Consider the following 23,974-nt stretch of genomic DNA (forward strand, 5'->3'; position numbering starts at 1 on the left):
CTGCGCACGGAGCGGTTCAGGAGATCCTTGCGTCCCTGCAGCAATAAGACTGTTTAACTCGTCCTGAACTCAGTATCACACACTGACCTCTGCCACAACTGCAATATATTTTAGTTTGCACTTTACATGATATTTGTTTAAAAACCTTATATGTCATGTTTATTTTAATATTATGAATGTGCTTTTATTGTCTGAATGGAAGTGTGGTTGATTTTTATGTTTATGTTTTGATGAGCTGCTGGACGGTTGAATTTCCCTTTGGGGATGAATAAAGTTCTATCTATCTATCTATCTATCTATCTATCTATCTATCTATCTATCTATCTATCTATCTATCTATCTATCTACATGCGAAATACTAGAAGTACAAATACGTGAAAGTTGAGGCTATTGTGCTCTCTGCAGTCTCATTAGGGACCAATCTGTGTGCTGAAATACGGAGAACACTGGAAACAGCTCCGCTCACTCAGACAAGGGCAAATTGCACTCAGCCGCAAGACTTTATGGGCGTGTTTGCTCCGGTATATCATTAGAGCAAAATCTTTTGTGAATAGGACCTTAAAGCAGGGCAAATTGCGGGCGCAGATGCAGCGCAATTCACAGCGCTATTTGCGGGCGCAATCTATTCTTTGTGGATTTACCCCATAGAGTGGTGTACAAAAACACAGATTTAAATTTTGACCTTTAGTGAAATATTCAGTTGTTTTTAAAAAGCTTTTAATTCTGATTTTCTTTCAACTGTTTCTCAAACATGAAGCAAAGCGTCAAAATAAACGTCTCGCAGCAGCAGCAGTGCACTTGACTCTGCGTGAAGAACAGCAGCCACGAGCAGGCGTTGGCTCACGTCCACCCCCTTCAGTACGGCAAAGTATTGTCTGCCTCCCCCTGTGCCTTTTCACTGCGGTTTTATGTCCCGTCAGCGAAACAAAATATGTCACTTACAAACATTAAACTTTAATGGTTAAAGTGATTACCAAGACTGTGGAAAATCCGGGTATATACATCTATCTGCAAACATTATATTGGCGACATGCAGAGATATGGCAACCAGCACGCGCCAATTGCGCCAATTTTATTACTGTGTTACACTTTTTTTAATCATTGTACGGCGACCTTGAGTGTTTAGAAAGGCGCCTTCAAATAAAATGTATTATTATTATTAATAATAGCACGTATCAACACAGTTTGTGATATATTGCGCAATCAGAGGTGAGGCTCGGATCATTGCTGCCGCACCTCACGTTTTAGCCCCGTATTTGAATGGGAAATATGCAAATTCAGCGATTTTGACTATAGAAATGTTCGAAATTAATCATACATAAAGATCAGTGGACAAATATTAATATTTATTTGATGTTATCATTATTATTCTTTTTACTTGTCATGATGACAGGAGAGGCTCTGCCTCACCTGCCTCCCCTGACCGCACGTCCTTGCCTAGGAGGGATCGTGATTATGTGGTTGGAAGTCTGTGTGGCCCTGTGATGGACGGGTGACTGGTCCAGGGTGTAACCCTGCCTTTCACCTGGAGAGTACTGGAGTAGGCTTGGTCAGAACCCGCTGAGTTTATTAATTAACTGAATAACTTCAGTATATACATTCAAAACCTAAAAATGACAGACTCAAAGCTCAAACATCAGTTGCCTGGAAATGTTGAGTTTACTCAACTTCTTCTTTTTTTCCCCACATTTTTACAGCTTAACCACTAGCTACTTCCTTTTCAGTGTCTGATGGAGCCTATCAGTTCAGGCTTCCAGACGCCTTGCAGTAACGCACATACCAGCTTGATACACCTATTGCATTTTTTTTTGCCGATTCCGACTGACTTTAATGAAGGTCTGACCTGTATATACAGATTTTGTTTAATTCAGATTTTCTCTTTTAAACTATAATCAACTGCATACATCTACAAAGAAATACAGCGGGAGGTAGGCTGTGTGCTCTACTGGCTTTATTACTAGACTTTTAACATCTGTTTAACATCTGATGCTTGTGGTCTCAAATGTTTTGGCTCTAGTTTTTTCAAGTTATTCTTACAAATGATCTTCTTTGCTGTTCTGTGCTCACAGAGAAAAGCTTCAGCAACATTCTCCCCATTCACTGGATCATCACGATGTGCTTACTAATGAAAGGAAAAAAGGATATCCCTGTTTTTTAAGCTTCATTCAGTTGCATTTACTGAAAAGTATAGTAATAGATCAAATTAAATTTTTTCAAGTCTCCTTGATGCACACACTGAATTAAAAAAAAGGAAAAAAAAAAAAAAAAAGAGCTTATCTCGGCTGAGATTAGCAACAGATATTAGCCGCTACCGAAATATGTCCAGTTCTGATCACTTACTGATCAAATTCTGCATCTATACACCAGAGCTAACATGTAGACAGAAGAAATTCAAGACAAAAAAGTGGAAGGGGTGGCAAGTACTAACAGATAAAACCTTTGTCTGGAAAATTAATTAATATATCTTGACATCTGCCAAGAAACATTAACATTTTCAATGTTTATCTTAATAAAAGAGAAAAATGATAAAGGGGCAGCAAAGGTCAATGGGTGTCCTTTAAAGGAATGTTTTACTTTAACAGAAAAATAACAGCAGTAACAGTAAATCTATATGAAAGTACCTTGGCTAGGTCCCCATTTTTCAACCAATATCCATAGATCTACCTTAGAAAAAATATTATACCCGTTGCCTTTATCACAGACAGAAACAGGCAAAATATGCAACTTGTCATTGGTCAGAGCTGCATGGTTACTTAAATGTCAGGATAAGGGTTGTGTGTCTGCCAAGGACGGCTTAGTGGCAATCTGGCATTTTACTGGCCTGACATTGATGAGTCTAAACCAAAGCTGCAGGAAGGCAAACACAATCTCCCATTGGAGTTTATGTTTGTGTTGTGTCGGCAGTAAAGCCCAATGTTCCCCATAAAGAAGAAGAATCCCACTTAACGTATGAAGTGGTGTTCTACAACTAGCATCACGCTTGATAACAAGGTCACAAGATAACAAGTGGCTTTACTCTGTATGACCGCAACTGTGAGGAAATGTTCATAAATCAAAGTACGATGTCTGTGGCGCCTGACCATAGTTTCAAAAACAGAACCCAATATCATTTGCCAGTTAGCTAAAGAAAAAATGAGCATAATTGGAATCATGAACACGTCATGAGAAAAATGCTGACAACAGTACCCCTTACATCTCGCCTCAAGACTCCAGACGCAGGCACATTTTTTCACAGAGGGGTTTAAAACAAAGAACTCATATATGCCTCCTATTTTAATTTTGGCAACCAAGCATTTTCTTTAGTATCATTACATCAAAGTTACCAGTTTTAGTGCAGCAAAGATTTTTTTATTTTTAAAAAGGAAAGAAAAAAAGGAGGCACTTTTAATGGAAATTCATGTCCTGTTTTGCTGACAAAACACAGAGTTTGAATATAGGGTTTGAAAGTTAACAACTAACCTGCGTACGTCAAAATAAAATGCGGAGTTGGAGTTTGGAGTTGTATAAATCACTTACTTTGCAAAGAAATCTGATGACTCAGGTCATCAGATTTCAAAAGAAACTTACCAAAATTATATCTATATATGATACTGAATATCTTAAAAGTTAGAAAAAGGTAATTCATTTTTAAGTAGAGTAACTATCTACGTGCCGTTCTTGACATAAAAGAGTAATATAAATATTTATCAGAAATATTTTCAAAATGACCATTATCAGATATGAAACAGCAATGCATAGATACAAAATAACCACCCAGGGATATATATCGACCTAAAAATTTAAAATTTGAGAATAGAAAGCAGGTACGCTTTAACTCAAAATAACCACAAAGAGGTTATTGTGTGGCGCTACAGAGTAATGAGTTTTAACTCAAAATAACCACAAAGAGGAAAACAAACAAAATGAATAAAATGGGCCAAGAACAGCCATTAACAGATACAAAATGACAGCAAACTGATTGATGCAAAATATCTGCATGGAAATCTTCTGCTATATGGTATAATTTGCAGAATGAATGCTAAAAAAAAGTGTCACTAAAACGCATACATATGGTCTGATCATTACATTTAGATTGTAAGAGTTGAGCTTCTTTGCATGCCATTTTAGATACTTTGCACCTTCGCTGAACTTCCCTACTAAGCTGAATAAAAGACCTAAGGGGCATAATCATTGTTTTTTCAAAGATAATGTGGCTTATTGTGCTGCTTACTGCACGAAGAGACAGCTGTGACCAGTTTAAGGTTGGCCTGGAAGGGTTTGGGGGTGACGCTTAGCAAAACAGTCTGCAGCAGCAGGTTGAAAGCTGCTAGACGGGGCGTAACGGAGGAAGGCCAGCCGGACTCCCTCTGGCTCACTGGCTTCTACCATTTGCAGCCACTGGGACGTCTGGTTGAGCAACTTCAAACTTGGACAATTTCAGGACTCTTTAAGGTTGACTAACCGGACCACTGGCCTGTTGCACAGAGCTCTGCCGGGTCGATCACAAGTTAGCAGGGGCTAAGCCAGGCTATCACACCTAACCTTGATAACTGAACTACGGTGGGCTGCTCCAGCTGGCTTCCAGGACGGCTTGTTAGCATCCAGCACAGGTCACTTTGGCAGGATCTGAGGATCGATCCAGCTACCTTTTGGTTCCCACTACTACTCACCCAGTGACATCACTTTAACAGATGACGTCTTGTAAAAACAATTCTCCCAACACCCAAATACAGAGTCACTTGAATGACAGTGTGACAAAACAAATAAAAAATCTCCTTATCCAGGGGACGAGTTGATATGTAGACAAAACTACTACAATTAATTACATTTTTTTTTGCCCAAAATCAAGCTATAATCTGGTTGTTCTGCAGTATCAATAAAAAAAAAAAGCCAACAGGTGTGATAATTTATTATTTATCGAGTTCTGCTGAGATATCCTAAACTCTTCTGTCTGTGCACAACAGCAACCTTCAGGAACTGGCAGAGAGCAGCTAGACGTAGTTCATCATGGATTTTAATGACATACAGAGTACTCCATTGTATTTGTTTTGTGACATCTCAGAAGAGTTTGCTTTCTCTTATTCGGTCATTCAGACCAAGCTGACTGGACAGTAGCTGTCCAGAGAGACGAATGCCTGCTCACAGTCTGCTGACAGGCCCTTCCCTGCTGTTATCCAGACAGGGGAAATGAAAACAAACACACAAGACATGTAGACAAACATTTCATGCATTTCTAGCCTTTTTGGAATATATTGGGCACTTTGGGCCATTTTCCAAAAAGATGACCCTCTTTTCTGCTTGCAACAAAATCTAGGTGCCCATAAGAAAAGAGGCAGGTTTTGTGTGTTGCTCCCCGGTTTTGAATGTATTTCATGCTTGTTACTCCTGCTATAAGAGTGACAGGTTAACACAGTGCACTCCTGACTAAATGTTTTTAGAGGAGGTGGGGTGCACGCAGACGAAGCTATGGATCACTGCCACCATCCATACAAATGACTCTCAGCTGGATGAAAAAAGATTACAGCAATCACTTGGGCAACCAGCAGACAGGGCTGACAAGAATGTGAGCTCTCTGGACATGATGCATTCAGGTGTGAAAGGCAAACTGGGCTGCACAACAACTAAACAAAGACAAAAGGCCTGTGCGATAGAACAACATCAACAACAGTGAACACTGATCAAAACTAAGCATTGATACTTTTGACTCCGGTTTTAAGAGGATTTATGTTCAACTAAGCCTTCTATTTACTGTAAGTGTATGAAGTCGGGGAATATCTCCAATGATGTACATTTTTGAACAGCAAATTCAATTCAATTTGCCAGAGACTGTTATAGTTCTTTATTTGTTTAAGGTTTCTAATAACTTAGCTTGAGTTGGAAGCTAAGAGCAGAAAGAGGAGTTCTGCATATTCATGGGACATGCCAGCCAACAGTGTTTACAAATTGGTTGGAGGAAAGACAACTGCGATGAACAATTACCCCAGACGAGACAAAAATGGCTGAAAATTTGATGTTCACTTTAATCAACAAGAATGTTGGTTTAATTTGCTGATTCTTTGCGTCGGACGAGACAAGAATCAGCAAATTAAATTGTAAAGACATGGACAAAAGGAAATCAAGAATGTTGGTTGAAAAACCTTACTACTTTTACCAAAAGAATCTGACTGTCTCCAATAACAATTTCTGAACTTTGTAAAAAAAAAAAAAAAAAAAACACACACTTTTAATTCACTTAAAGGGGACCTATTATGGCATCTAATACCTATTTTAAACAGGCCTTGAATGTCTTAAAAACAAGCTTTTGATTTTTTTTTGCTAAATAAATTAGAAATTCAGCCTCTGAGCCATGTCTTTATCTTCTCATTCTCTAACCTCATTATCTATGCGGGATTCTGAGTGGGCGGCGAGGCTATGATAATGAGGCACTGTGCTGATTGGCTGCCTGAATAACGCGTTACGCGATACGTAACGACGGGAGCAGAATCTGAACGGCTCGTAGAAGTCACATGGCACTGGATGGCTCATCCGGGTGGCTGTACAGAGGGGAGACCACTTTATATATATTAAAGCAAGAGAAAACTTGTTTTTCATAATAGGTCCCCTTTAATTTCAAATTCAAATGTGTATATGATATTGTGTGTGAGTAAAAATCACCAAGTCCGTCTTGGCCATGTCCTGGTAGTCAGACGAGAAGTATGGTGTCGTTTTCCCAAAGCCGTTGTCACCAGCGACTTTCGGCGGCTGGGCATGCTGCCGGTATGTGGCGCTCTTTGGAGTGGAGCGGAAGAGGATGATGGATTCATGCACACAGCGTTCGATATCAATTTCTGTGCAACAAAAAGAAAATATTTCGCTTAAAATCAAATATTTTACCTCAGAGAGACAGACAGTGGCGATTCAATTCAACTCTGCTGTCGGACACAAATTTTGTTAAATCAATGGAAACGGGGGCCGCTCGGTGGCGCAGTGGGTTAAGCAGCGGCTCATATACTGAGGCTACAGTTCTCCTCCTGCAGCGGTCGTAGGTTCGAATCCCGGCCTGCGCACCTTTGCTGCGTGTCATCCCCGATCTCTCTCTCTACCCCTTTCATATCTGCAGCTTGAATAAAGGGCCACTAGAGCCCAAAAAAATCTTTAAAAAAAAAAAAAAAAAAAAAAAAAAAAAAAAAAATCAATGGAAACGGAAATAGCCTTTTTCCTATCCACGAATATGACTCCAGGAATGTCTAGTCTAACTGTCTGGGATTCCCTCAAGGCTTATCTCCGGGGACAGATTATATCCTACACTGCTAGGGTGAGGCAAAAATCTTATAGGGAGCGATCAGACCTTGCCCGCCAAATCAAAGAGGTCGATGAAGAATATTCTCGGACTAAATCCCCAGATCTTTACAAAAAGCGGCTAGAACTTAAAACTAAATTTGACCTGCTTACCACTCACCCAATTGAACAGTCACTTCTGAAAAGTAAAACCAGGTTTTATGTTTATGGAGACAAATCTGACAAATTATTAGCCAACCAACTTAAAGGCTCTAAGGCTAAACAAAATATTTCTAAGATTCGATTACCAAATGGCCATGTAACTACAGACCACTTACTCATAAATGAAGCATTCAGGGACTTTTATACCCAGCTATACACCTCGGAATCTCAGACTGATCGAGATGAGATTGCGGACTTTTTAAATAGTCTTAGTATTCCCAGTCTTTCACCAGATCTAAGGAAGACATTAGAAGAACCGATATCCCTGATGGAAATTACTCGAGCCATTTCTTCACTGCAGTCGGGTAAATGTCCTGGCCCTGATGGCTTCCCGGCGGAATTTCTAAAGAAATTTTCTACTCTGCTTTCCCCACTGCTATCTACAGTTCTTTCAGAATCCTTCAGCCACGGTTCCCTCCCTCCTTCTTTTTCGGAGGCCTGCATCACCCTCATAGCTAAAAAAGGGAAGGATCCTACTGAATGCGCCTCCTACAGGCCCATCTCCCTCTTAAACACAGATGCTAAAATCCTAGCTAAAGTCCTAGCCCATAGGCTGGAGAATGCCCTCCCCACAATTATATCTGAAGACCAAACTGGCTTCATTAAAGGTAGGCAGTCTTACTTCAACACAAGGCGACTGTTCAATATTATCTATTCTGCCTCTGAGGCTATCCCTGAATGCGTTGTCTCTCTGGATGCGGAGAAGGCATTTGATCGCGTCCAATGGGATTATCTCTTTGCTGTGCTGGACAGGTTTGGTTTTGGTCCGAACTTTGCTCTGTGGATTAAACTTCTCTATTTACACCCAACAGCCTCAATTCGTACTAACTCTCAACGGTCAAAACCATTTAATCTGCATCGTGGAACCCGTCAGGGGTGCCCCCTTAGTCCCATGCTTTTTGACATGGCTATCGAACCGCTTGCCACAGCGCTCCGATCTTGTGAGGATGTGTCCGGTATCTGGAGAGGTGGCAGGGAACATAAGGTCTCGCTTTATGCCGATGACCTCTTGCTTTTCATCTCTCACCCTCTGGCCTCATTACCCCCTGCGCTGTCACTTCTCAGTCAGTTTGGGAAACTCTCAGGCTATAAACTGAATCTCAGCAAAAGTGAGCTTTTCCCTACCAATCTCGAATCGCATGCTTTAGACCTTTCCAATTTTCCCTTTAAAATCGTAAATGACAAATTCTCCTATTTAGGCATATCTGTGACAAGGAAACACAAAGACCTGCTCCAAGAGAATCTTATCTCATTGTTAAATGAGACCAAACAAATCCTCACACAATGGTCACCCCTGTCAATGTCTCTTGTGGGTCGCATCAATTCAGTTAAAATGACCATCTTACCTAAATTTTTGTACCTTTTCCAGACCTTACCACTCTTTATTCCTGGCTCTTTTTTTCAGTCCCTTGACTCAGTTATATCTTCATACTTATGGCGGGGTAAACGGCCACGTTTGAACAAGACTCACCTTCAAAAAATAAAGTCTGCAGGTGGTCTGGCCCTCCCAAACTTTCGTTATTATTATTGGGCTTCTAACCTGCGCTGCCTTGCATTCTGGTCCTTCTACTGCGACGGCGCTGACCGCCCTGACTGGGTGGCGATGGAGTTACATCCAACTGATGACCTGTCAATTCCTGCCCTACTCGGCTCCTCACTTCCACTTCCTTCACTTAAATCAATCAAAAACCCAGTGGTTAAACATTCTCTTGGAATATGGGCCCAATTTAGGAAGTTTTTTGGTTTTCAAAGCTTCTCTCTTCTTAGCCCCATTGCATCAAATCACTTTTTCAAACCATCCCTTGAGGACCCCACCTTCCAGGAATGGCACAGGAGGGGTATGATTCGTTTTAGAGATATGTTCATAGACGGCACCGTGGCATCTTTTGAGCAGTTAAGTAGTAAATTCGGCCTTCCAAAATCAAATTTCTTTAGGTATCTTCAGGCTAGACATTTTGTTCTTTCCCAGACACCCAGCCCTGGTGCATCGATAGGCTTGACCACAGTTGACAAAGTTCTTGCCACAGACCCATTCAAAAAGGGGCTCATTTCGTCTTTCTATGGCATGTTGCTGGATCTTAGGAGTGCCCCTACAGATAAACTCAAAGCAGCATGGGAGCAGGACTTAGGGCTTCCCTTATCAGAGGATACCTGGGAGTCCATACTCAAACTGGTTAATACAACCTCCCTGTGCGCACGTCACTGCTTAATTCAGTTTAAAGTGGTACACAGGGCTCATATCTCCAAGGCAAAGTTATCCTCCATGTACCCAGATATTAGTCCATACTGTGTAAGATGTAAAGTAGCAGAAGCCTCTCTCATCCACATGTACTGGTCCTGCCCATGTCTAAACAAGTACTGGATGGAAGTATTTCATACTCTCTCTCTGGTGCTTAAAATCAGATTAGAACCAAACCCACTGACTGCCCTGTTTGGGGTCATGGAGGGAGGAAGGAAGTTAACCACTGCACAGGGGCACACTTTGTCTTTTGCCTCCCTTTTGGCTCGTCGGGCAATTCTGTTCAGGTGGAAGGATCCCTTCCCTCCTACTCGTGCACAATGGCTGGAAGACATCATGTCCTGCTTAAAACTGGAGAAAATTAGATACTCGCTTCAGCAATCAAATAAGTTCCAGAAAGTGTGGGGACCTTTTCTAGAAGCATTCCAGACCCTGTGAACTATACTTCATATTTCTTTTGTATTCCTAGTGCAGGCTTTTGATGTTAGAGTGACCTCATATTGTGATTAGTAATCTGGCAGTGACATGGGAGGGATTAGTTTGGTCTGTAGTTTGTTTTTGTTACTATTTAATATTTTTTTCATACTGTTTAATTGTTTTTTTTATATTTTGTACACTGGTGTATGCTATGATTAACATGCCTCAAAATATTTGTAATTGACATTCAGCATTTCACCTGTTTTACTTTGTGAAAATTTTAATAAAAAGATCTTGAATTAAAAAAAAAATCAAATATTTTCATACAATATTCTTGTTGTTTAGCTTCTCGTGCATTTCTTATCCATCTCTGCCATTTCCGTAAGTAGTCCTGATGCTTTACATGAAAGGAAAAGAAAAATGTCACATAGAAATTATTATAATTACTGTGGAAGAACAGGAGTGAATAATAAGAAAAATTGTAATCCTTCCCTTGAGTGAGACATAAAGCATGAAGGATTATGTAAAGTCAGTGTGGCCATTTAATTGCAGAAGAGGGCAGCTTGACCTTGGTATTCTGTTTCCATTAATAGTCTAAAAATGTCATCCAGCAGCACCAGTGGCTCTTCGAGGTAACAACTGTCCATTGTTGAGCTACTGCCCATTTTAACTCTGAATTACAATCTGTAAATACTCTTTCATTGCAAAGCCAAATTCCTTCCTTTACCTTAATGACTCTACACTAGAATCCATCCCCCTTTTCTGCCTCTTGTCATGAGAAAAGAGAGGATTAGGGAACACTAGATTACCTGAGGATTTGGGTAAATTAGGAATCCTTTCCCCTCATGATCTTTACACCGACAACCTCTCTGTTTCAGTCAGCATTTTCATGGTCAGTAGGCAAGTCAAGAGTAATGAGAGCTCCCTGGGTGTAATCCACACCTGCCCCAGGCTGAACTGAAGTTATACAGTAGATGCATCAAACGCCCCTCTCCTCCACCTCAGGCTCAAGGTTAGGGGGTATCCACCTCTCCTGGGCTATGACCTGGCAAACTCACTTACAAGATCCATTCCAGTGAAAAAAAAAATACTCGTAGGCCTGAGATCCCTCATCGACAGGATTGCAGCAGTTCAGGGAAACACATTTCCCCCCCTAGGGCCATGAATGAAGCATTCAATCATTCCTTCTGCTAAAGGAGGCAGAAACGGGGAAAAGGAGATTGATGGCAGCCTTAACAAGCTCTGGGCTCAGCAGGGCATTCCAAGATAGGCAGATTTGTTAAGAAGCAATTTTTGTCAGACTATGTTATATCCTAGTAATTATGTATAGCTGCTGATTGAGGGCTGAAACTTGTTGCGATAAATTGTGGAGCTGCAGGTTTATTTTAGTGCAACTCATAAGTTTTGAGGAATTCAGAGATTCATGGGTAAGAGACTTAAGCTCACATGTGTCAACATGTGTCAAACTCAAGGCCTGCGGGCCAAATCCAGCCCACCATAATTATTTATGTGGCCCTCTTGAGATTGAAAGTCATAATTGTCTAATGAAAGCAGCTGCTCTCCATCATGCAGCAACCTTAAGTACCGCCACAACTGGCCATTTGAGGTCATTCATGATCTTGATGTGGCCCGAAATGAAAATGAGTTTGACAGCCCTGCTTTTCCACGTCAAATTCAGTCGAGAAATCTTTTATATTGCGTTTCAAACTTTGACATTATAACATACATATGAAGTCAGAAAAAAAAAAACCTTCTTAAATCAGCCAACCGATTACAAAGCTACACCCCAGGACATGTGACTCATGACTCCCTGTTTGTTCCTTTTTAACACTGAAGGTTTCAAAATCTTAAAACCACAAAACGTAACTGCCAAAATGTAAATGTCATGCTTGACACTATTCATTGGATGTTGGACTGACCAACTGGACTAACAGGAACAACTGGAACACTTCAGTCAACAAAGTTTTACATCAATAAAAAAAGGAGCTATTGATTCAAAATCAGCAGCTTCACGAGCAAAGCTGACCAGATGGGTAAACAGGCATGCTTTAAGTCATTATTGCAACTCAATATTTACCCTGACGTTCATAGTCTGTGATTTCTGGAATGGCAACATGGTGTATTGCTTCGTGAGATCAATGCCAGCAATCATTAGCCAACATCGTTAACTCACCAGCCAAAGTCAGTTTCCTACCAGTCCAACTCCACATTAAAATGAATTATTTTCCCTAATGTCTCCACTTTCCTGGTCCTACCTTCTATCATGCTTGTGATATATAATGTGTGTGTGTGTGTGTGTGTGTGTGTGTATGTATATATATATATATATATATATATATATATATATATAAATATATAAGCGCACTATAAGCTTACCAAAAAGCTCCAGTTTGGTCTCATCTGTCCAAAGGACATTCTCCCAGAAGCTTTGTGGCTTGTCAACATGCATTTTTGCAAATTCCAGTCTCGCTTTTTTATGGCACATCAACTCTATGTTCATAGACTCAAAAACCAAGCATACGAAGAAAAGAACACTGTCTCTACGGTGAAACATGGAGGAGGCTCAGTAATGTTTTGGGGCTGCTTTGCTGCATCTGGCACAGGGTGTCTTGAATGTGTGCAAGGTAAAATTAAATCTGAAGACTATCAAGGCATTCTGGAGAGAAATGTGCTGCCTAGTGTCAGAAAGCTTGGTCTCAGTCGCAGGTCATGGATCTTTCAACTGTGAGTAACAGAATCTAAAAAAAAATCCAGAAAATCACATTGTATGATTTTTAAGTAATTAATTTGCATTTTATTGCATGACATAAGTATTTGATCACCTGTCAACCAGTAAGACTTCCGGTTCTCACAGACCTGTTAGTTCTTCTTTAAGAAGCCCTCCTGTTCTCCACTCATTACCTGTATTAACTGCACCTGTTTGAACTCGTTACCTGTATAAAAGACACCTGTCCACACACTCAATCAAACAAACTCCAACCTCTCCACAATGACCAAGACCAGAGAGCTGTGTAAGGACATCAGGGATAAAATTGTAGACCTGCACAAGGCTGGGATGGGCTACAGGACAATAGGCAAGCAGCTTGGTGAGAAGGCAACAACTGTTGGCGCAATTATTAGAAAAAAATGGAAGAAGTTCAAGATGACGGTCAATCTCCCTCGGTCTGGGGCTCCATGCAAAATCTCACCTCGTGGGGCATCAATGATCATGAGGAAGGTGAGGGATCAGCCCAGAACTACACGGCAGGACCTGGTCAATGACCTGAAGAGAGCTGGGACCACAGTCTCAAAGAAAACCATTAGTAACACACTACGCCGTCATGGATTAAAATCCTGCAGCGCACGCAAGGTCCCCCTGCTCAAGCCAGTGCATGTCAAGGCCCGTCTGAAGTTTGCCAATGACCATCTGGATGATCCAGAGGAGGAATGGGAGAAGGTCATGTGGTCTGATGAGACTAAAATAGAGCTTTTTGGTCTAAACTCCATTCGCCGTGTTTGGAGGAAAAAGAAGGATGAGTACAACCCCAAGAACACCATCCCAACCGTGAAGCATGGAGGTGGAAACATCATTCTTTGGGGATGCTTTTCTGCAAAGGGGACAGGACGACTGCACCGTATTGAGGGGAGGATGGATGGGGCCATGTATCGCGAGATCTTGGCCAACAACCTCCTTCCCTCAGTAAGAGCATTGAAGATGGGTCGTGGCTGGGTCTTCCAGCATGACAACGACCCGAAACACACAGCCAGGGCAACTAAGGAGTGGCTCCGTAAGAAGCATTTCAAGGTCCTGGAGTGGCCTAGCCAGTCTCCAGACCTGAACCCAATAGAAAATCTTTGGCGGGAGCTGAAAGTCCGTATTGCCCAGCGACAGCCCCGAAACCTGAAGGATCTGGAGAAGATCTGTATGGAGGAGTGGGCCAAAATCCCTGCTGCAGTGTGTGCAAACCTGGTCAAGAACTACAGGAAACGTCTGATCTCTGTAATTGCAAACAAAGGTTTCTGTACCAAATATTAAGTTCTGTTCTTCTGATGTATCAAATACTTATGTCATGCAATAAAATGCAAATTAATTACTTAAAAATCATACAATGTGATTTTCTGTTTTTTTTTTTTAGATTCCATCACTCACAGTTGAAGAGTACCTATGATAAAAATGACAGACTTCTACATGCTTTTCAAGTGGGAAAACCTGCAAAATCGGCAGTGTATCAAATACTTGTTCTCCCCACTGTATATGTATACATATGTGTGTGTAACATCATTGCTGAAACTCGGCAGGGAATAGTCCGAACTGAAACTGCCTTGTACATATGGACAATGTTCCTTAAAGGAACTTAGTGGTACAGATTGAGCAAAACTCTGCAAGATGGAGCTTAAATGACTGAGAGCAAGCCCAGAGATGAGTTTGTAGGAAAGCACATGTGACTTGAATTTGATTCAGCAAGCAATTGACAGCCCGTGGAGGTCAAGGGTGAACTAATTACTTATGGATTAGAAATGAACAAATATCGATGTTAATAAGATTCCTGTAAAACATTCAGCACTGAATAACTCTTTGGCAGTAAATCTTCCTTGGGGATTTTGTCGATGTTCAGCTAAAAGAATTCAATAAAAAATAAGCAAATCTTAGGAAAAGATAGTAAAAGAGGAATGGAGCAAAGTCTTGTTTACGTGACTTCCAGAGATCCTACAGGGAGCCGACATGGATCGACCCTGTTTAAAAAAAAAGAGGGTAAAATCTAATAAACATCAGATTAACAGTGCTGTTTAACCCAAATATTTTTTTAATTTCATTTTGTCAGTTGTGAAAAGCCTTATAAATGTTGAAGTTGGCTTAACAGGTGGCCTTTTTTGCTTGTTTGCTTCATTGTTGATGTGCATCTGAGATAAGAATTGTTTTTCTTCCTTTAGGACACTGATTTCTAAGCTCTGCTTGTCAGACTATAAGCGCAAATCATAACTATAAATGAAAATATTCCAAATGTATCATAGTAATATTCTCATCCTACTTCTCCCTCTACTGGGGCTCTTCAGGTGTGTCTGTGTGCAACATTGTTGAAAACTGTCACACGAAAGATAAATATCTACATCTAGAGTTCATCAGTTTTCTGCTTATCCCATCTCACCGAAGCAGATGCTAATGTGCTGTGAAGGCGAACGCCACTGCATTATCAGTTAAATACATGGTTCCTGTCAGCCAGAGAGCCTCTCTGCTCTACTGTGAATCAATGAGCCCTCCCAACAGGAAAGGAAAGTATAGATTACCCAGGGCTACAAGTCTGAGCAAAAGTCAATCACAAAATGACGTTTGTTGCCTGCAAATGGCAACTGGTGATGCCTCGTTGGCACCAAGTTAAAATGTTGCTCCCTAATTTACTGCTTTCAAATTGTACACCTTTGTCTTTCTTAAAAGTCTAGAAAGATTTTTCTTGGAAAAAAATAAATAAATTGCATTTGTGTGTCCAGTGGCAAGAAATTAGTAAAAATATATTTGTAGTATTTAAAATTATTCATCACTTTCTTTGAATCTGGACCCATCTTTTTCATTTGAACATTGGCAACTGCAGACTTAGATGTTATGTGTAATAGACCTGTCACTGATGGTTACTATCACTGGCTCCATTCACTGCCCAGTCGGAGAGAAAAAGAAGAAAGTGTCAGAATTATTTAAGAGTCACTTTTATATAACATTGTCTCTGATTGTTATCGTTTTTGTTTCTGACAGCAGAGCCAGATCATTTTTTTTTGCGTTGAGCAGCAGTACCGAAATCTACATTTACGCCCATTTTACCTTTCTAGCTGACTACTTAAACTGACAAAGACATTGTTACTGGCTTTGTTGTGTCGGTTCACTTATTATCCCACTGGGTTTGTGTCAGAACTGCCAAGTAATACTTACAATAATGTCACTTTTTGTGTGTAAAACGATCAGCTTCAGACATGTTCTTCCCCCTTCACCTAACAAGATGGACGAGCTGGAGAGTACAGAAAAAGCAGCATCCTTCTTTTCACAAAGACCTGGCTCACACCAAGCATCCCAGACACCACTGTTATGCTGGATAACTTTCACCTTCTGCAGGCGGACGGAACTGTTGAGAGCGGTACGGAGAAAGGAGGAGGCCTGGCTGTGTTCGTGAACAAGAGGTTGTGTAAACCTACACACTGCACTGTTAAAGCAAAACTGTGTACTAATGACATTGAACTGTTAGCAGTTTGCATGAGAGCATAATATCTGCCACAGGAGTGCTTACATGCTACTGTAATAGCGTTGCACGTCCCCCCATCTGCTAAGGCGGACACAGCTTCTGATTCTCTGCTCTCAGTAACCAGCAACCTGCAGACTCAGCACCCACAGGCCCTCTTCCTCATCTCTGGAGACTTCAATCATGCTTCTCTCTCATCTGTTCCGCCCACATACACTCAGTACACTGGACTTGTTTTATGACAACACCAAGGAGGCGTATTCTGCACCTGGAAAAGCCCGGCAGCACTGTAAGAATCTATAAGAATCTCGACTTCTCCGGTGCGTTTAACACCATCCAGCCGGTGATTCTGAGGGAGAATGGGTGTAGACCACCCGCTGTCTTCATGGATCCTGGACTACCTCACAGACCGACCACAGTTTGTGAGAAACAACAACTCTGTGTCTGACCTGCTCACCAGCAGCACGTGTCTGCACATGACCTGACTGTTGCTAGTTTGGAGAATTCTTGTCAAGACATTTTTCTTACACCATTGGCAGTTATTTTTGTTTAATATAAGACAATTTGACTAGATTTAGGAATATTAGGCTTATTTCTATTAGGGGCTGTTCTTGCAGTGTCCCTATTTATTTGTAGATATGCGACACAGCGCTTAGGTTACATTACAGCTAAAAATGTTGCTGCGTTGAAAGCTACCTGTAGTAGCAGAGAATTATTTATTTTTTTGTTTTTTTCTTCAGCTGTCAGGTCTGCAGTCTTTTCTTCCTTTATAAGTTACATCGGAGTTCAGGCAGTTGACAGATCCAGTTGACAGATCCACATGTATGGCTTAAACTTTCATCAGTTCAGCAGAGTCCTTCAGTTACAAAAACAAATCTGATTATTTCGAGTCTAAAAACTTAAATGAATTTTTTCTTAAATTGTTTTCAGTAAAGATTTTTGTTGAGGATCAACATCACTTGTTTCATAATTTTTTTAATATAATTATTTTGACAAGTATGTCTCTTTTAGAATAAGATGAATGACTGATAATAGTGTCTTCTGGGCTAAGCGACACTGTGTCTGCAGATTCTCATTCGGCTTAACCCTGCACATATCCCAAATATAACAACCAAAATGCTAACTGCTTAAGTGCCCAACTCTCGAGAGGTTTCAGAAAAGTAATCCATGATGATGTTTAAATGTACTTAAATTTTGATTTATGTTCTTTGTAAAGCCCTTTGGATTGCCTTGTCCATGAAATGTGCAATACAAATAAACTCGCCCCGCCTATTGACCATTTACTGTAACTGTGATGATCTGATGTGTCAGCAGCACCAGGACCTCCTGTACTCTGGCTGCGTCACTGACCATTTCAGGGAATCCATCATCATTCCAATCCCCAAAAATGCACCGGCTGAGGACCTAAAGGACTACAGACTAGTGGCACTAACATCTGTGCTGTGCAAATGTATGGAAAGGGTGGTCTGCAACCTCCTATCAGGCATGGTGTCAGACAAGCTGGACCATTCCAGTTTGCTTACATGTCTGGACGTGATGTGGAAGATGCAACCGTCACACTTTTAGACACTTTGACCAAGAACCTGGACTCAGCACATCCACGTAGCAGGATTTTATTAATTGACTTTTCCTCAGATTTTAACACTGTCATCACTGATAAACTTTTACATCACCTCTCTGATCTTCAGGTTCAGCCAACACTGACCCTGTGGACTAAAGGTTTTCTACTGGATAGGCCACAACAGATGTGTTTTAATGGTGCTAAATCAACAAAGCTTATTTTAAACAGTAAACTCCCCCAAGGTTACGTTTTATCCCCCAATCCTCTTCTCTGTGTACACCAACAACAGTGTAACAGTAAAGGTATGGCACTTTTTAAATATGCTTATTTACTACCAGCAGGTAGTAAATAACATTTCCCAAACTTTTGCTGAGCTCTCTTGGGAGCTCAACTTCTCAAAAACGAAGGAGCTATGCTGTGGGAGCAGACAAGGCATCGCCTCTGTTTCAGCCACTTAGCATCCAGGGTCAGCCAGTGGAACAAGTGCAAGTATTCAGATACTTGGGCACAGAAATAGACACTTTCCTGGCCTTCTCACAACACTCAGACACAACATATAAAAATGCACAACGTCATCTCCACCTGCTCAGAAAACCAGTTCAGCAAGGATGTGTTAAACTTGGTTTACCCCTCCTATCCCTAATTGAATCAGTTCTCACTTTCAATATCTCTTCCTGGAACAACCAACTTACATCAAACACAAAACAAGACTCTCACGTAAAGTGAATCATGCTGCCAAATCACTGGCTCCCCCATCTCCCCCTATCTGAGCTGTACAGCCGCTCTGATCAGGAAAGCCAAGCTGATCACTGAGGACCCCTCTCACCCCCTCCATCACTCCTTCCGCCTACGACCATCAGGCAGGCGCTTTAATGTACCACTGGCCCATAAAAACATCTACCAGAAATCCTTCATCCCTCTGCAATTGCCATATTAAACAGCACAAAATGAACACTGCGGCTGATACCTCAACACCCCATGTCTTGTTTAATAATGTCTGTGTGAATGTTTCTTTGTGACTGGAGCCTTGTCAAAGAATATTTTCTGTAACAGACAATAAAGTATTATGGTATCCTATCTCTTACTGCTAAATGTGCATGTTAGCATGTCATTGGTTGGTTTGTACTTCAGAGTGAGCAGTTATGACTGGTGGGGATTTGTTCATAGAAAACAGAGCTGGGATGGCAGTGGAAGAAACTAAAACAATAATTTGCACATTCCCCACAGTTAAAAATTGGAGCAAGGTTATTGCTATAGTACAATTAAATACAATTAAATAACAATGTGATTCAAAATGCTATACAAAGACATTAAAACAAATAAATAGCATGATTTAAAATGTAAACAAAAAAGAAAGAAATACAAACAATAGTTAAAACCAGTAGTCAAAATATGATTAGGTTTTGGAACTGCACATTTAGAGCTTAATTCAAAGGCAGCTGAAAATAGGTGAGTCTTCAACCTGGACTTAAAGTGTTTAGAGCTGATCTTAGGCTTTCTGGGAGTTTGTTCCAGACATGTGGAGCATAGAAGCTGAACACAGCTTTTCCATATCTGGTTCTGGTTCTGGTTCTGGGAACTGATAAAAAACGGGATCTAGATGACCTGAGGGGTCTGGAAGGTTCATACTGGGAAAGGAGGTCACTGATATATTTTGGTGCTCGACCATTCAGAGCTTCATACTATAATCAGTAGATGTTTTTCTGAATCTTTTTTTTGTGTCCATATAACCTGAACCTCTCTTTACACACTAAATGCAAACAAGTAGGGGCATGGCGCAGCTGGTAGTGCAGCCGTCTCACAGCCTGGGTTCGATTGCCGCCGGGGACGCTGTGGGCGCTGAAGTGCGTGTTAGTTCCCCCAGGACTTCGGACTTTTGGCGAAAGGGCCTTTCTGTGTGGAGTTTGCATGTTCTCCCCGTGTTCCCTTGGGTAGCAATGGGAGCTACCCTCACAAAAACATGCAACAGTCCTGAGCTATACATGCCCCCTCTGGCCAACCGGGGGCGCCAGATGGGGTGGGGAGGATCCGGCCGGAATAACGTGATCCTTCCACGCGCTACGTCCGGCCAGAGAAGCCCCACCCTGTCTGGTGAAAAGAAGCGGCCTGCTCACTCCTCAGGTTAAGGAGGAGACCTGAGCTCAGTGCAGGGCCTTCCCGGGGTTGGTAGAGGGAGCAATGCCCAGGACTGTCACTTAGGTAGGGGCAGCGGGTGATATAATGGTAAAATAACAAAAAATATAGATCACCTGTGGAAGTGACAGGGCTCTGAAATGCTAACATCCCATCATTATAGGCCTGTTTATGTGATTTTTGAAGCAGGTGTGATACAAGGGGGATGTACGGCCTCATTTTGTTTTCAGAATCTGACTCTGACATCTCTTATCCAAACATGAATACCTATTTTACCTTTATCTTTGAACTATTGTAGATATTACTGTCAGGGGTATTGTGATAGACTCAACAGCTCCACTTCTAGTATAACTAAAATAGACCAACAAATGGAAAAAAAAGGCCTTTCCTGCCAAATGATAAACTATGCTGAAGTGGTTACCAATGGGTTTAGCAGTCTGCCGAATACTGTATAAAACTATGTTGAGTGGTGACAAGAGCAAGTCTAGAAGCTTAAATAAACAAGACCAGTTTGAGGTCAGTCTACTTCTTTCAATACATAGTTTAGGAACAAGGCCAATAACTACACTACAGAGGAATACACAAACTGTGAAAAATAGAGTGGTATTGATTTAAAGAAACAAGCTGGCTGAAACAATCATTCTTAGAAAATCTGAACAAAGCAGCGGAGTGTCATTCCAAGACAACATTTTTTACCTTTATAAGGAGAAGTGGAACTCTCTTTTTTGTTTGTTTTTCTCCTGACTACATCAGACGATTCTGTTAGACTTGGACAAAGTTAAAAGTGTGGCAACAAAAGAGTTCGGATCGGGGAGGCTTATTTCGGCATTTCATTCCCCTTTTGGAAATGTCATCTCTGTCTAATGGTTTTAAAATTCCAAAGTGGTGTTGCTTTCAGCAAAAGCAAAGCACAGAGCACCATTTGAAAGCAGAATGAAAAGGAAAAATGTTTTAGTTGTTATCCAGACAGGAAATACAAGATGAAGACAAATTATTTGTGCTTCTCAATGACTTTATGTCACTGATATGTCACCCATGTGATACTTCTTGTAAGTGAAAAGGAGCAATAAAGTGGATAATATTAGGAGGTGCTAGCTGCTTTTCTGTCCCATTGTTGGGTCAGCTTATGTAAACTGAAATGAAAATTCACATCAAGCACCTGGTGTTCCTTCGCATATGAAACTCCACTCTTCTCACAAGAGAAGAATTCCAAAAGGGAATTTGTTAAACATAAAGTACTTGGCCTATTTTCATATACGTCCCGACTAATCCTACTTACTGCCTCATTTCATAGTTTTCCCTGTATGTTTTTGGGTTGTGTCCAAGTTTTTATAAAAACACTAAACATAAATAATTTATAATAGCCTAAAAACTGTGTATCCTATTTTTTCATATCCTTCGTTGTGGGTTTTGACAATCGTCAGACAGAAAACCTTTTTTTTTTAACTCCACCTGTGCAAGTAGCAGCCATGATAACACCAGGTTAAATAATCTAAAATTATATGTAAACAATAGCCATCCAGTTTATTAGCTTCTTCAATTTATTTCGTCTTTTTGTGAAAAAAAATGTGACAAAAAAAAAATCCTTAAAAAGTGACACGCAACAATGTTTCCTTTCACCTTGCAAGTAACAGCCATAACGACAGGTTAGGTTTAAAAACACGAACAACTCAAAAATTATGGAAAGAAATCTAAAAAAAAAAACAAACCCAAAAAACACTTTTTCAAGTAGCAGCCATTATAACAGATATAACAGGTCCCTTACTCCAAACAGCTAAATAAAGGCATCTTAATGCTTCCTCTCTTATCACCTTTTACATAAGAAACATTGGATCATCCTTAGTAAAGGGGAAAATAAGTTTTCCATTCTATAATGACCATCCAACCAACAAGTATTTACATAAATATATAGGAAAAACCTAATTGAAACAGGAAAAGTATGTTTTTTTTCTTTTTGAAAAGTTTTCGATTTGTGAAGCTTGACGATTATGACGTTTGGATTCTATTGAGGGAAACCATTCTTTTGAAACTCCCAACAAAATTATTCCTTACACCTTTTCTGAACAACGCAGTGTTTTCCAACAGGGTCATAGAAATGTGCTAGAAACAGATATAAAAAGGCAATTTTCATGATTCTAAGCTGCATCTCAATGCAGAGCTGAAGACTTTGCATCGATGCAGGGACAGTACGAGGCAACACAGTTTTCAGCTGACTAAAAAAGCCCCTAAAAACAGTAAAGATGCACAGAGTACTTCAACTGTTCAACAAAACCATTGTGGTTAAAATAATCGCATCCTCAACAAATACAAGGTTCTTTTCACTTAAATCTGTGTCAAACTCAGAGAGAAGAAGAGACTTATATCAGTCGCAGATTTTTAAGGTAAAAATGTATACACTTATTATGCTCTCATCACTAATTTTACAGCTATAGTTACACTTTATAACAAAACTAAAGGAGTTTCTGAGTAAAACCAGTTGAGATGCCATTACATATGATTCTTGTATGTCTGTGGCTTATAGTGTGTAAATACAGTGTGTACTGTACAGTGCAGGTTACTCACACATATACTGTAAGTGCAGTACTGGAGAAAGACAGTGGACTGATTTTAAAGCATTTAATTTGGCTGCAATGGCATTTTAGCCAGACTGTAGCCATCAAAGACACGCACGCACGCACGCACGCACGCACGCACGCACGCACGCACGCACGCACGCACGCACGCACGCACGCACGCACGCACGCACGCACGCACGCACGCACGCACGCACGCACGCACGCACGCACGCACGCACGCACGCACGCACGCACGCACGCACGCACGCACGCACGCACGCACGCACGCACGCACGCACGCACGCAAAAGTTACTAAGTGAGCAATTTCATCCATCATGTATAATCCAACCCACTAAATTCCTTGATCCGTCAGCCTTCTTACTGCAAATGGTTTAATAATGGATGGAGAATTTCTATTGTGCCTGTAATGCACTGAAATCTGCCTGGATTAGCGATCATACAGCAGAGTTAAAGGACCTTGTTTTGGTATTTGCCTCTCCACCTCCTACTCTCCCATTTTATTCTTGTCTGGCGTAATGAAGCATTTCAGTTGTGTAATACTTCATTGCCCATCATTATTTATAAGCATGCAATATACATTTCTTACAGTTGATTATGTTCATTACAGTTTCTGTAGTGTCTGCTTGGCCCATTTCCTACAGCTGCACCATCATCCTACATTTCTGCAGTTTTAATAGAGCTTATTCCTATTAGAAAGTGGTTGCCTCAGGCAGCCTACTAAGCTCATAGCCCTCTGCTAACCCTTGGCTTTAGGTTTTATGTGTTTCTCTTAGTGTCTTGCTACAGCAATCCCAGATTTTTGCAAGCTTACTGGCTTGTTTTGTCTTCATTTCAAAATATTGGACCAGAACAGCTTAACTTTCTAAGACTTAAAACTCTGAAGGAGGAAAATGTAAATGCTGAAGAACCGCAGAGGTTGTGAGCAGCAAGTGACTGACCAGAATAAGTAGCTGTCCGTTTTGACGATCCAATGAACAAACAAGTTGGCTAATACAGATTCATTTATTTAGCAGTTATGGGACTTGGGCACCCTGCAGTCATTCGGGTCAATTCTGAATCTCTGATTAATTCAGTTCTCCGAAAGATGCACTCAAACAAATGCTGGCAAACCTCATGAAATGAAGCAACATTGCAAAGCAATGTGAGCAAAACGTCCCCCAAGACAATGTCGGAGAGTCAATATGCCATGTGGATAGATGTGTTTCTGCTGTCTATTGAATCATGACCAATTTCTGTATTTTTTTAATTGAATATTGATACAGAGCAGGATATAGTGTTGCTGTGCAGCCAAGGTTTTATTTATTTCAAAATTCAAAATCAGATATTCATCTTTTTTACCTTTTCAGGGGCCATGACATCAGCTCATCCTGTTTCGCATATTGATTA

At 40.8% G+C, this 23,974-nt stretch overlaps 1 protein-coding gene across 1 annotated transcript in view; it reads right to left on the reverse strand.

The window, feature by feature from the left end:
• Nucleotides 1-23,974, reverse strand: part of tbck (TBC1 domain containing kinase) — a 57,274-nt gene that overhangs the window by 15,951 nt on the left and 17,349 nt on the right. The window contains exon 23 of the mRNA XM_061717386.1: nucleotides 6,634-6,806. Within this exon, the coding sequence (XP_061573370.1) occupies nucleotides 6,634-6,806 (173 nt within the window). The remainder of the gene's footprint in view (nucleotides 1-6,633; nucleotides 6,807-23,974) is intronic.

This window comes from Cololabis saira, chromosome 1 (genome assembly GCF_033807715.1).
Source record: "Cololabis saira isolate AMF1-May2022 chromosome 1, fColSai1.1, whole genome shotgun sequence".
In the NCBI taxonomy this organism is placed as follows: Eukaryota; Metazoa; Chordata; class Actinopteri; order Beloniformes; family Belonidae; genus Cololabis; species Cololabis saira.